The sequence below is a fragment of the Callorhinus ursinus genome, unplaced genomic scaffold (assembly GCF_003265705.2).
Source record: "Callorhinus ursinus isolate GAN/ISIS: 27379988/994484 unplaced genomic scaffold, GSC_fseal_2.0 scaffold13, whole genome shotgun sequence".
NCBI classification, from domain to species: domain Eukaryota; kingdom Metazoa; phylum Chordata; class Mammalia; order Carnivora; family Otariidae; genus Callorhinus; species Callorhinus ursinus.
Window position 1 is genome coordinate 41,989,485 of NW_027397075.1, and position 14,924 is coordinate 42,004,408.

Sequence of the window (14,924 nt, forward strand, 5' to 3'; positions counted from 1 at the left end):
TCTGCTGTTGATTCTCTCTAGTGAGTTTTTCATTTTAGTTATTGTACTTCTCAATTCCACATTTTTATTTGGTTCTATTTTACAATTTCTATCTTATTAATATTTTCTATTTGATGAGTCATTGTCCTAAGACTTTCCTTTAATTCTTTAAACATGGTTTCCTTTATTTCATGAAGCAATTTGCCTAGAAGACTTTGGTAAGCCCGATATCTAAATCACCTCAGAGACAGCTTCTATTGACTGCTTTTTTCCTTCTGTGTATGAACCATACTTTAGGTTTTTTCTTGGGGGGTGGGGGGTATGTCTCATAATTTTTTGTTGTTGTTCTTTAAAACTGATGTTTTAGATAAAATAATTTACAGAGTTCTGAATTTTTTTGAGAAGTTTGTCCAGTTTTATTACTGCTTTAAAGGGGAGACAATTTGTGACGTTCTTACTCCACCATTCCAGAAGTCTGATTCTTCCTCTTCAGTCATTTTAAAAGCTGTATCTTCTCTTCCATTTCTACTCCCGCTGTTTAATTAAGACTTTTAATATCACTTGTCTGAACAACTGCAGTGAACTTCTGACTATTATTTCTGTCTTCAGTCTCTGATTCTCAGACTCCTCATGTATCATTACTGTTTCTGCCAGGGTAATGTTTTTTAAATCCATATAACAGTTATTTCTGGTACTCTTGTTCCAACAAATGCCAAGGAATTCTCATTTCCAGTTAAGCAATACAAATTCCTTAATTATTCATTTAAAACCTTCTTTCTATTATTTGGTCTCAATCTGACTTTCTAATTTTATGCTTTATGTCCCTTCACCTCATGCATTCTATGCTTTGACACCACTGGACATTTTAAAGTTTTTAAGTATTTTTATATTTGTGAGTTTATATGTTGGTGTCATTTCCTTAGCTTGGAAGGTTTAGCCCTACCCCCAAAATACTCTCATTTCTTTGCACATGTACATGAATTTGTACATGTAGTGTGGGGCCTCTTCTGACTCTAACTTTTCCTAGTCCTCACTCAGAATTTCCTTCTCTTTCCTATACTCTTATAGTAATTAGCCAATATTTTATTATAACATTATAAGGTCAGCCTTGTATTTTATTTAGTTCTGTGTTAGATTAAAGGCAAGGACTACATTTCATTTTTTGTAACATTAGTGTCTGGGACACAGTATATGATCAATGACTGTTTATTATATTGAATGAGGGCTAGTGACAAAGTTTAAGAGAATTGCAACTGTGATAGCCCTGGGCCATTCTCTTTTGGTCTTAACTGAAGATATGAAACTGGACTATATGACTTCTGTGATATTTATACTCAACTAAATTGGAAAATAAGTATTTCTGTAGACATAATGGAGAGTGGTGAGTGGTACAAATTGGAACAGCAAAAGGAATAAATGATTGATGCTCAGAGAATAATTTCAGTTCCTTGAAGAGAAGGGAGGTCTATCTAGTGTATTTAGAAGAGACAGAGGACTTACCACTCTCAATGAATGTTATCAGTAACTGAAAGCATACTTCAGAAAGCTTTCTCTGTGCAAAATATTCTCCCAGTAACTTTGACTACCAAATTTGTATGTGTTACTACATCTTTATCTTCTTTAAGGACTTTTCATATACCTAGTAATTAATAGGTAATTACTGAATAAAAAAATGAATTATTGAATGGATGACATGGCCTACAAGAAAATCACAGTCAAGTTGAGAAGATGCAAAACATACTTAAAAAACAAAGAGCAGTAAAAAGTAGTACATGGTGTTTGTGTCATATTTCAGAAATTTAGTATTCAGAGAAGAGGAAATCATAGCATACATATAATTGAAAAACTTTGAATGTAGAGGTGGCACTTATGCTAAGGTAAAATAGAAAGAAAGGTGAGTGGATACCTCTGAAAGAAAGGGCCACAGAGTTTTTTCCTAGCAGTGAAACCTTAATGAGATTGACTCTAGGACTGATTATAAGGGGGAGAGACATGAAGTAAGGAACCATTTAGGAGGCTACTACAGTAGTACACAATCCAGAAAAACAAATAGCAAGGAAATATGTATAAAGATATTTATTGTGGTACTATTTATGGCCGTGAAAAATTAAAAATAATGTAATGTCCATTAAAAAGTCCATAAAAGGGCACCTGGGTGAGTCAGTCAGTTAAGTGTCTGACTCTTGATTTCAGCTCAAATCATGATCTCAGGGTCATGGGATCCACCCCTGTGTCAGGCTTCTTGCTCAGTGGGGAGTCTGCTGGAGATTCTCTCTCTTCCTCTCCCTCTGCCCCTCCCCCCACTCCGTGCTCACCTTTTCTCTCTCTTAAAAAAATAAATAAATCTTTTTTGTTAAAGTCCATAAAAATGTCCATAAAAAAACTTGCTGGGGACGCCTGGGTGGCTCAGTCGGTTAAGCATTTGCTTTTCGCTCAGGTCATGATCCCAGGGTCCTAGGATTGAGTCCCACATCAGGCTTCTTGCTCAGCAGGGAGCCTGCTTCTCCCTCTGCCTGCCACTCCCTCTGCTTGTGCGCTCTCTCTTTCTCTGACGAATAAATAAATAAAATCTTAAAAAAAAAAAAACCACAAACATGCTACATCTATACCATGAAAGGAGGTAGAACTCTACATACTGATATGAAATGATGTCCATGATAGTTTTTTAGGTTAAAAAATGTTATTGTATAATATATATTGCATGGTGTCAATTTTAGAAACAAATAATGGGTTTAAAATACAAAGTGTGTGTGGGGAGGAGTTAAGATGGCAGAGTAGTAGGGAGACCCTAAGCTTTTCTTGTCCCTTGAACACAACTAGATAGTTATCAAATCATTGTGAACACCCAAGAAATCAATTGGAGGTCTGAGAGAACAAAAAAATGCAAGTCTACAAGTAGAAAAGCAGCCTTATTTGGAAGATAGGAGGTGAAGAGAGTTGACTTGTGGGAGATATAGCTGTGGATACAACGGCAGGGAGGGAGCCTACTTATGGAGTCTACCACAAAGTGTTATAAGGAGCAGAGTGCAAAATCTGAACTTTTAGAAGTCTGCTACTATGAGGGATGTACCTGGCTTAAAGGTGCTCAGGTGGCAAAGTGGGGCAGAATCTGAGCAGTCACAGCATGGTCTCAGGATCCCCTGGGTTGCAAGAAGAATGGGTGGCACTAACCTGCTGACTGTTCCCAGTCATAGTAGGGGGTAAAGCCCGCTGAGAGCAGTGGGTCTTGGTGCTGGCTTTTGCTCTGTTTTGCCATTAACTTCAAACCACTACAGTCCTGCTATGCACGGTCATGTTACTGCTTTCCTGGGACTCCCTGGCAAAGGGCAAAAGTGCAGCGAGACCCTCCCCTGGAGGAGCGGCATGGGTCTGTGCTGTAGGAGTCCCTAAAATTTGGAGTTTTGAAACTCAGCCATGTGCCTGAGATAAAAAAGCTTGGACACAGGCAGGGTGAACTCAGGGTTCAGATGGAAACTGGGGATACAAGTGAGGTGACTGATTGCTCTTCTGTAAGGGCTCACTGAAGAGTGGGGGGCATGAACTTTCAACTCCAGGGCTAGAGAGCGGGGTGCTGCCATATTCATCCCACCCATCAGTGCTGAAAGCTTTCAGGGAGCAAAACAGCACCATCTAGTGGAGGCTGGAGCTGCTTACAGCAAACCCCGCCCCCTGTGCCCTGGAGGTGCATTTCCACTGAAACAAGTCAGCCCGAGAATCAGGGCAGCAGGCCCTTTACCCAGAAGACCAGCACAAACAACTGGCTTACACCAAGTCTACTGATCATAGAGTGCTTTTTCATTTATTTTCTTATTTTTTTCAATTCCTCTTGTTAATTTATTATTATTATTTTTTAAATTCTATTTATATATATTACATATATATATTTTTGGTTTACTTTCAGGGTTTTTTCCTTTGTTTTTTTTAAATTTTTTTTTTTAAATTTTGGGATCTACATTGTTTTAACAGGCTGACCAAAACACACCAAGGATCTAGGGGTTTTGTTTGTTTGTTTGGGGTCTTTTTTTTCATTGTTTTTTGTTTGTTTGTTTTTATTTTTTCTTTCTTCTTTTCTTTCCTGAACAAAATGACAAGATGGAGAAATTCACCCCAAAAGAAAGATCAGGAAGTAGAACTCACAGCCAGGGATTTAATCAATACACATATAAGTAAGATATCTGAACTAGAATTTAAAACAACAATTACAAGGATACTAGCTGGACTTGAAAAAAGCATAGAAGACACTAGAGAATCTCAGAGATAAAAGAACTAAAATCTAGTCAGGCTGAAATTAAAAATGCTATAAACAAGATGTAATCCCAAATGGAGGCCATAAAAATGAGGATGGATGAAGCAGAGAAGCAATTCAGTGATACAGAAGATAAAATTATGGAAAATAATGAAGCTGAAAAGAAGAGGGAAAGAAAGGTAATGGACCAACGAAGGTAGACTTAGGGAATTCAGCAACTTGTTAAAACATAATAACATTCATATCATAGGAGCCCCAGAAGATGAAGAGAGAGAAAAGGGGGCAGAAGGTTTATTCAAACAAATTATAGCTGAAAACTTCCCTAATCTGGGGAAGGACACAGACACCAAAATGCCCATTAAATTCAACAAAAGCCGACCATTGCCAAGGCATATCATAGTCAAATTCACAAAATACACAGACAAGGAGAGAATCCTGAAAGCAGGACGGGGGGAAAAATGTCCTAAACCTGTAAGGGAGACAGATCAGATTTGCAGATATCTGTCCACAGGAACGTAGCAGGCCAGAAGAGAGTGGCAGGAAATATTTAACTTGCTGAATGGGAAAAATATGCAGCCAAGAACTTTTATCCAGAAAGGCTGTCATTCAGAATAGAAGGAGAGATAAAGAGTTTCCCAAACAAAAACTAAAGGAGTTTGTGACCACTAAACCAGCCCTGCAAGGAATTTTAAGGGGGACTCTTTAGGGAAGAAAAAAAGACCAAAAGCAATAAAGACTAGTAAGGACCAGAGAATATCACTAGAAACACCAAATCTACAGGTAACACAATGGCAATAAAGTCATATCTCTCAATAATCACTCTGAATGTAAATGTACTAATTGCACCAATAAAAAGACATAGGATGTCAGAATGGATAAAAAACCAAGATCCCTCTATATGATGCCTACAAGAGACTAATTTTAGACCTAAAAACACTTGCAGATTGAAAGTGAGGGGATAGAGGGCACCTGAGTGGCTCAGTTGGTTAAGCGACTGCCTTTGGCTCACGTCATGATCCTGGAGTCCCAGGATCAAGTCCTGCATCGGGCTCCCTGCTCAGCAGGGAGTCTGTTTCTCCCTCTGACCCTCCCCCCTCTCATGTGCTCTCTCTCTCTCTCATTCTCTCTCTCAAATAAATAAATAAAATCTTAAAAAAAAAAAAGAAAGTGAGGGGATAGAGAGCCAACTATGATGCTAATGGATGTCAAAAGAAAGCCAGAGTAGCCATACTTAGACAAACTAGATTTTAAAACAAAGACTGTAACAAGAGATGAAGAAGGGCATTATATCATAATTAAGGGATCTATCCATCAAGAAGATCCATCAAGAAGATCCCAAACTGGGAGTACACAAATATATAAATCAGTTAATAATAAACATAAAGAAACCCACTGATAATAATACAATAATAGTAGGGGACTTTAACACCCCACTTTACAACAATAGGTCATCTCTGCAGAAAATCAACAAGGAAACAGTGGCTTTGAATGACACACTGGATCAGATGGACTTAACAAATATATTCAGAACATTTCATCCTAAAGCAGCAGGATACACATTCTTTTTGAGTGCACACAGAACACTCTCCAGAATAGATCACATACTGGGTCACAAATCAACCCTCAACAAGAACAAAAAGACTGAGGTCATACCATGCATATTTTCAGACCACAATGCTGTGAAACTTGAAGTCAACCACAAGAAAAAATTTGGAAACACCTCAAATACATGGAGGTTAAAGAACATCCTACTAAAGAATGAATGGGTTAACCAGGACATTAAAGAAATTAAAAAAAAAAATACATGGAAGCAAATGAAAATGAAAACACAACAGTCCAAAACCTTTGGGATGCAGCAAAGGCAGTCCTAAGAGGGAAGTATATTGCAATACGGGCCTATGTCAAGAAGGAAGAAAAGTCTCAAATGCACATCCTAACCTTAAACCTAAAAGAGTTAGAAAAGGAACAGCAAATAAAGCCTAAAACCCAGAACAAGGGAAATAATGATTAGAACAGAAATAAACAACATAGAAACAAACAAACAAAAACCCAGTAGAATGGATTAACAAAACTAAGACCTGGCTCTTCAAAAGAATTAGTAAAATTAAAAAAAAAAAGAATTAGTAAAATTGATAAACTCCTAGCCAGACCTGTAAAAAAAAAAAAAAAAAAAAAGAGAGAGAGAGAGAGAGAAAGAGAGAAAGGACCCAAATAGAGATCACAATCAACACCACAGAAATATAAAAAATTATAAGAGAATACTATGAAAAATTATATGCCAACAAACTGGGCAACTTGGAGGAAATGGACAAATTCCTAGAAATCTACAAACTACCAAAACTGAAACAGGAAGAAATAGAAAATTTGAACAGACCTATAACCAGCAAAGAAATTGAACCAGTAATCAAAACTCTCCCAATAAACAAAAGTCCTGGGACAGATGGATTCCCAGGGGAATTTATTTGTTTGTTTGTTTGTTTGTTTTGGGGAATTAATTTAAAGAAGAGTTAATACCTATTCTTCTCAAACTGTTCCAAAAAAATAAAAATGTAAGAAAAACTTCCAAACTCATTCTATGAAGCCAGCATGACCTTGATTCCAGAACCAGACAAGGACCCCACTAAAAAGGAGAATTACAGGCCAATATCCCTGATGAACATGGATGTAAAAATACTCACTAAAAATAGCAGCGAATCTAACTCAACAGTATGTTAAAATAATTATTCACATTGATCAAATGGGATTTATTCCTGGGCTGCAGGGGTGGTTCAATATTCACAAATCAATGAATGTGATACACCACACTAATAAAAGAAAGGATAAGAACCATATGATACTGTCAATAGATTCAGAAAAAGCATTTGACAAAATACAGCATCCATTTAAAACCCTCAAGAAAGTAGGGATAGGGGGAACATACTGCAACATCATAAGGCCATATGTGAAAGAACCATAGCTCATATAATTCTCTATGGGGAAAAACTGAGAGACTTTCCCCTATGGTCAGGAACAAGACAAGGATATCCACTCTCACCATTACTATTTAACATAGTACTGGAAATCTTAGTCTCAGCAATCGGACAAGAAGAAGAAATAAAAGGCATCCAAATTGGTAAGGAAAAATGTAAAACTGTCACTATTTATAGACGACATCATACGCTATGTAGAAAATCCAAAAGACCCCACCAAAAAAATTCCTAGAACTAATACATGAATTCAGCAAAGTTGCAGGATATAAAATCAATGTGCAGAAATCTGTTGCATTTCTATACATCAGTAATGAAGCAGCAGAAAAAGAAATCAAGGAATCGATACCGTTTGCAATTGCACCCAGAACAATAAGATACCTAGGAATCAACCTAACTAAAGAGGTAAAAGGTCTATACGCTGAAAACTATAGATTGCTTATGAAAGAAATTGAAGAGGACACAAAGAAATGGAAAAGCATTCCGTGCTCATGGATTAGAACAAACACCGTTAAAATGTTTTTACTACCCAAAGCAATCTATACATTTAATGCAATCCTTATCAAAATACCACCAACATTTTTCACAGAGTTAAAACAAGCAATCCTAAAATTTGTATGGAACCACAAAAGACCCCAAATAGCAAAAGCAATTCTGAAAAAGAAAAACAAAACTAGAGGCATCATGATTCCAGATTTCAAGCTATATCATAAAACTGTGGTCATCAAGACAGGATGGTACTGGCACAAAAACAGACACATAGATCAATGGAACAGAATAGAGAACCCAGAAATGGACCCTCAACTCTATGTTTAGCTAATATTCAACAAAGCAGGAAAGAATATCCAATGGAAAAAAGACAGTCTCTTCAACAAATGGTGTTGGGAAAACTGGACAGCAACATGCAGAAGAATGAAACTGGACCACTTTCTTATACGATACACAAAGATAAATTCAAAATGGATGAAAGATCTAAATGTGAAACAGGAATCCATCAAAATCCTAGAGAACACAGGCAGTAATCTTTTTGATCTCAGCCATAGCAACTTCTTAGTAGACATGTTGCCAGAAGCAAGGGAAACAAAAACAAAAAAGAACTATTGGGACTTTGTCAATATAAAAAACTGCACAGCAAAGGAAACAATCAACAAAACTAAAAGTCAGCCTATGGAATGGAAGATATTTGCAAATGTCATACCTGATAAAGGGTTAGTATCCAAAATCTATAAAGAACTTACCAAATTCACCCCCCCCAAAATAATCTAGTTAAGAGATGGGCAGAAGACATGAATAGACACTTTTCCAAAGAAGGCATCCAATGGCTAACAGACAAATGAAAAGATGCTCAACATCACTCATCATCAGGGAAATACAAATCCAAACCATGATGAGATACCACCTCACACCTGTCAGAATGGCTAAAATTAACAACACAAGAAACAACAGGTGTTGGTGAGGATGCAGAGAAAGGGGAACCCTCTTGCGCTGTTGGTGGGAATGCAAACTGGTGCAGCCACTCTGGAGAACAGTATGGAGGTTCCTCAAAAACTTAAAAATAGAACTACCTTATGATCCAGCAATTGTAGTACTAGGTATTTACATAAAGGATACAAAAATACAGATTCAGGGCGCCTGGGTGGCTCAGTTGGTTGAACGACTGCCTTCGGCTCAGGTCATGATCCTGGAGTCCCGGGATTGGGTCCCACGTCGGGCTCCCAGCTCAGCGGGGAGTCTGCTTCTCCCTCTGACCCTCTTCCCTCTCGTGCTCTCTATCTCTCATTTTCTCTCTCTCTCAAATAAATAAATAAAATCTTAAAAAAAAATGCAGATTCAAACCGGTACATGCACCCCGATATTTATAGCAGCATTATCAGCAATAGCCAAACTATGGAGAGAGCCCAAATGTCCATCAACTGATGAATGGATAAAGATGTGGTATATATATATATATATATATATACATATATATATATATATATACACACACACACAGTGGATTATTACTCAGCCATCAAAAAAAAAAAGAAAGAAATCTTGCCATTTGCAATGACATGGATGGAGCTAGAATGTATTATGCTAAGTGAAATAAGTCAGTCAGAGAAAGTCAAATACCATATGATCTCACTCATATATGGAAATTAAAAAGAAATCATGAACATAGGGGAAGGCGGAAAAGAAAAAAGGAGAGAAGGAAACAAACCATCAGAGACTCTTAATGATAGAGAACAAACTGAGGGTTGATGGAGGGATGGGTGGGGGATGGGCTAGACGGATGATGGGTATTAAAGAGGGCACTTATGATGAGCACTGGTGTTGTATGTAAGTGATGAATCACTGAATTCTACTCCAGAAACCAATATTGCTCTGTATGTTCACTAACTAAAATAAAAATTTTTTAAAATAAATAAATAATAAATAAATAAATAATAAATTACAAAGTGTATCTTGCATATGTGTATGATATATGGAAAGAAGTAAAAAATCCATATACAGGAAGATAAATTCAGCATTAAACATATTGAGATTAAAGAGAGCTTGTGTCTGAAGAATATTGCTTTAACTAGATCCTATGTCTTACCTGGGTCTTAATGAGGGCTTCCTTGCACCAGTCTTTCTTAGGAAGGACATTTTCCTATGTGAGGGTGAAAACACCTTTGGTTCTCTGACAATTTCCACTGCAAAATCTAATGAAAAATCACAAATTTAGGTAACACCATATTATAAAGAACATTTTAGAGAACAAGAAGGGAAAAATTATAAAAAGGATATTTATCAGACATTGAGTGCATGTGGAAAAACCACAGTCCCCACAACTGCCAGCATCTCAGGACATTACTGCTGAAAAGAGACTTGGGGATGATCTTTACCCTTGACTTCAGTCCAGACTGTTTTCTAAGTCTGTTGGCCATTAGGCCAAGAACCCACCTTCCTCAGAAGACTCCTAAGACCAAGTCCATTGTATTTCTTTTCATTTTAACACCAAATGTTATCTATCCTTCCCCTAATCGGCCATTTTGACTAGACCATACTCCACAAGACATTCAGTCGGCCTTGACACTTCTGTTATCCCATCCTATGCCCTTTCACTTGCTTTCTGGAACTCCTGCTCTGTAATCAGCAAATTCTCACAGAATCTTGAGCTCTTTAAGTGTTCCCTCTATCTTCTTGCTTTAACTGAAATCATTCTCTTTCCTGAGGACACTGTTTCCACTGCAAGGTTCTTAAAAGGTATTCTATCACGCCATACACAATTTAGAATGGGTGTCTGGTTCCCTATTGCCATATAAAAACCATTATTTCAAAAAGTATATTAAAACATTACTACTGAAGAATAATAGATTCCAAGGATCTCAGTATCTTAGGAAAGCCCTTTGAGGCGAGTATTGTAGAAGAAAATATAGACTATCAACTCATTAAGGGCAAGGAGGATATATTACTTATCTCACCCCCAGAAATTAGAACATGTCCTAGTTATGTAGTTAATGCTTTAAAATGTTTATTAAATAGACTATACTCCCACAGAAAATTTTTGTATGGTTTGGTAATACTAGCAGTGATAGCATAGAAAAAAGATTTGAAAGCAATAGAAGTATATACTGGTTCTAAATAAATGCAATTGAATAGGTGAAAAAAAATCCAGACTATGGAAGACTAGATATAAAAAAAATCCACACAAAAGAAACCTGAAAACCTCCCGATACAAATACTTATAAATGCTGGATAAAAAAATAACACATTTTTGAACTCATAAATAAGCTTGTAGAAAATTACAACAAAACAAAATAAAAACAGAAATTAGAAACAAAGAGGATGTTAGAAACCAGAAAGTTAAGCTGATACCCTAGAGGTATTTGCAGTGTTAAAACCACAACAGGTCAGAAGACAAAACCATTGGCCTTTAGAAAATGAACCAAAAACACCCCTGGAACTGCTTTTATTCTCAAGACACTTATCAATTATGACAGGTGCTACTGAAAAATTTAACAGGCTTTTGGCAGAGTCTCAGCAGAAGAAGGCAAAATTGCAAACCAGCAAAGGAAAAGGGGCTCTGATAAGTATTCCAGTCTTTCAGTTGTGATCCCAAGAAGTAAGGGAAATCAGAAATAGCTCATCCATCAAAAGGAATAAAAGCCAGCTTTGAACCAACTCAGTCCCTAGATGGATTAAGGTTATTTGGATGCTACTAGTTTAGTGTATGTCGATGTTAGATAAAATCCTCTCTAGAGGAAAATAACATTACCCAGAGACTCAAGTTATCTCTACAAAATTTTTTTAACCAAATATGTTCACAAATAAAGCAGAAATAACAAGGTATTTAAAAAGACCTGACCAAAAACCAAGGGGAAAAAATCGATAGTTGAAATCAATATAGAAAATCCAAATATGGACTTTAAAATTACTATTATTAATATAGTTCAAGGAATTAAAAGGAGTAAAATATCAACATAGACTAAGTATCATACAAAGAAAAAATTCTGAAAATAAAATTTTAATGACTGAAATTAAGAAAATTAATAATTAGTAAATTGGTTTAGTGACAAATATACACAACAAAGTGAGAATTACTGAACTAGGAGTTAGATCAAAAGAAAATATGCAGATTGAGACATATGGAGAAATATACGGAAAATAAAGAAAAAATCATATAAGACATAAGCAGTATTTTGTCAAAAATACGTGTAGTAAGATTATCAGAAAGAGGGAAGAAATAAAATGGAGCAGGACAAATATTTGAAGAGATAATAACTGAAAATTTTCTAAAACTGACAAATGACATCAAATCAGAAATGCAAGAAGTCCTGAAACCACAAGTAGTATAAATACTTAGATATATCTTAGTACAATTGCATGAAAGTAAAAACAAAGAGAAAATGGGTGGGGGGTGGACAGTGAATAAAAGAAATATTTCCTTCTACTAAACAATGCCAGTGAAGACTTCAGGCTGACTTCTCAAAATGAACTAAGGAAGCCAAGAGATAGTAAAATGATATCTTCAAAGTGCTAAAAGAAAATAATTCCAACAAGAATTCTACAGCCAAAGACTGTATTCTTAGCAAATAAAACCAAAATAAAGATAATTTTAAAAGTCACACTAAAGGAAATGCCAAAAGGTGTTCTTAGAGGCAACTTAGAGGAGTAGGAAATGATGAAAAAGAAAGAAAAAGTGAAAATGTGAGTAAGCCTAACTGAATATTGATTTATAAAACAGTAATATATATGCAATAAAAGTAGTAACTTACATTAAACTTTAATATGTCAAGGATGCATTTTGAAATCTATATGGTAACCAGTAAGAGAAGAAAACATATAAAAACAACACATTAACAGAAAGAGTATATAGAATTATTAACACAAAAAAAATTTGTAATCTTAAAGAAAGCCAAAAGGAGAGAAAAGAGAACATAGAACAGAAGGGACAAATAGAAAACAGTAAGGTAACATTTAAAGCCTAATACATGAGAAGTTACAGTGAATCTGATCAGACTAAATAATTAGAAGGCAATTCTCAAATTGGATTTAACAAAAATGCAAATACCAAAAAAAAAAAAAAGAGAGATTCTGCTTAGAAGAGGTTCACCTTAGATATAAAGGAAAGAGATATTAAAAAATAAAAGTATGGAAAAGGATATAACAGGCAAACACTACCCAGAAAGAAAGGTGATGAGTATTAGATATAATCAGATATCTAATTAGATTAGATAATACTAGACAAAGTAAACAATAAAGTAAGAAGCATTAATAGAAATAATGAATTGCTCTACCAGAAAGCTATAATGATTCCAACTTTGCTTGTATCTAGAAGTGTAGCCTCAAATAATATAAAGGAAAAACTGCAAGTTGTTTTTTTAAAAAGAATTATTTATTTATTTTAGGGAGAGAGAAAGAGAGAGAGTGAGTGTGGGGAGGGGCAGAGGGAAAGAGAATCCCAAGCAGACTCTCCGCTGAACGTGGAGCCCAGTGGGGTTCAATCTCATGACCTTGAGATCATGACCTGAGCCAAAATGAAGAGTTGGATGCTTAACTGACTGGGCTACCCAGGGGCCCCCAAAACTGTAAGTCTTAAAAAAAGATGGAAAAATCCAGAGTGGAGATTTAAAAATTTCTCTTTCAATAATGGATACAAATGTAAACTAAAACTAGCATCAGAAATATAGAAAATCTGGGGCCTGGGTGGCTCAGTTTGTTAAGTGTCTGCCTTTGGCTCAGGTCATGATCCCAGGGTCCTGAGATTGAGCCCCGCATCGGGCTCCCTGCTCAGCAGGGAGCCTGCTTCTCCCTCTCCTTCTGCCCCTCTCCTCCACTCATGTGCTCTCTCTCTCTCTCAAATAAATAAATAAATAAATAAAATCTTTAAAAAAGATATAGAAAATCTGAACATACTTAGTCAAATACATCTACTTGCATATACAGAATACTATCCAACATTATATGCCTTATAGATAATTAATTGTAATAAGAGGGTATCATAAACAACAAAATATTTGAAATTTCAAATGAAATCAACAAATTTGTAGAAAATACAAAATATTAAAATGACACAAGAAGAAATAGAAAGTCTGAAAAGTCCCATATATTTTAAAGAAATTAAGTTTGTAATTAAACCTCTCCCTGAGATTGAGACAAGTGTGCTTGCCAACACCATTTCTATCTAAAAGGGTAATGGAGGACCTAGTAAGACCAATGAGGTAATGAAAAGAAATCAAAGGTACAAATATTTTAGCACAGTAAATACAACTCTTTATTGGCAGATGGCACAATTGTGTGTATAAAAATCAAACAAATTTTTAGAATTTATAATTTAATAAAGCAGTAGAACACAAGACCAATATGTAAAAATCAACATATTTCTACATGCCGGACACAATTTAAAAAAAGAAACTTTAAAAATTATACCATTTACAAGTGTATCAGAAAACATCAAAGACCTAAAAACAAATGTAATGGAAGCTATAAAATATTACATGGAAAAACATAAAACATTATTTTTTAAATTTTACATATTTTATTTATTTATTTGTCAGAGAGAGAGCACAAGCAGGGAGAGCAGCAGGCAGAGCAGGCAGAGGGAGAAACAGGCTCCCTGCAAGAAGCCTGATGTGGAACTCGATCCCAGGACCCTGGGATCATGACCTGAGCTGAAGGCAGATGCTTAACCCACTGAGCCACCCAGGTGTCCCCATAAAACATTATTGAAAGAAATTAAGGAAAACTTAAATAAGTAGAGAAATACACTAAATTCGTGGATTAAAAAGTACAATAGGGAATGACATCACAGAAAATGATAAGTAGGGAGCTCCAGGGATCCATCTTCCATAAAAGCAACTAAAAATGTGGCAAAATGGTCATAATCAGGGTTTTACAGAACTCTGGACCTGGTCAAGAACTTATAATAACCAGGGGAAGGCTTAGTGAAGAAAGAAGAGGCTGAAGTCTGCTAAGAAAGTGTTGTGGCATTTTAAGCTGTCCACCTACCATTCCCCCATCCCACATCAGTGGTGGCCATATGACAGCAGCCTACATTCTCAATGCAGGTTGCTATTGCCAGAGATAGCAATATGGATCTAATTTTCAAATAATGTGTTTGTCTTTTTTGAAATGAAGTTGTCTTTTGGCTCCCTGAAGGACTAGCATAAGGATTAGCCTTTGTTTTTCCTGATTTAGAGTATTTTCAGGGCTGAGAGGCATCTCATGTGACTTTTGTTGAAAGCATTTATAGGCACAAGTACTGGCTA

The 14,924-nt window shown here is 35.9% G+C and overlaps 1 protein-coding gene across 3 annotated transcripts in view; it reads right to left on the reverse strand.

The window, feature by feature from the left end:
* RGSL1 (regulator of G protein signaling like 1) overlaps positions 1–14,924 on the reverse strand; it is a 110,841-nt gene that overhangs the window by 27,666 nt on the left and 68,251 nt on the right. For all 3 annotated transcript variants that reach the window (XM_073900146.1, XM_073900145.1, XM_025878082.2), the window contains exon 11: positions 9,770–9,875. In XM_073900146.1, coding sequence (XP_073756247.1) covers positions 9,770–9,875 — 106 coding nt within the window. The remainder of the gene's footprint in view (positions 1–9,769; positions 9,876–14,924) is intronic.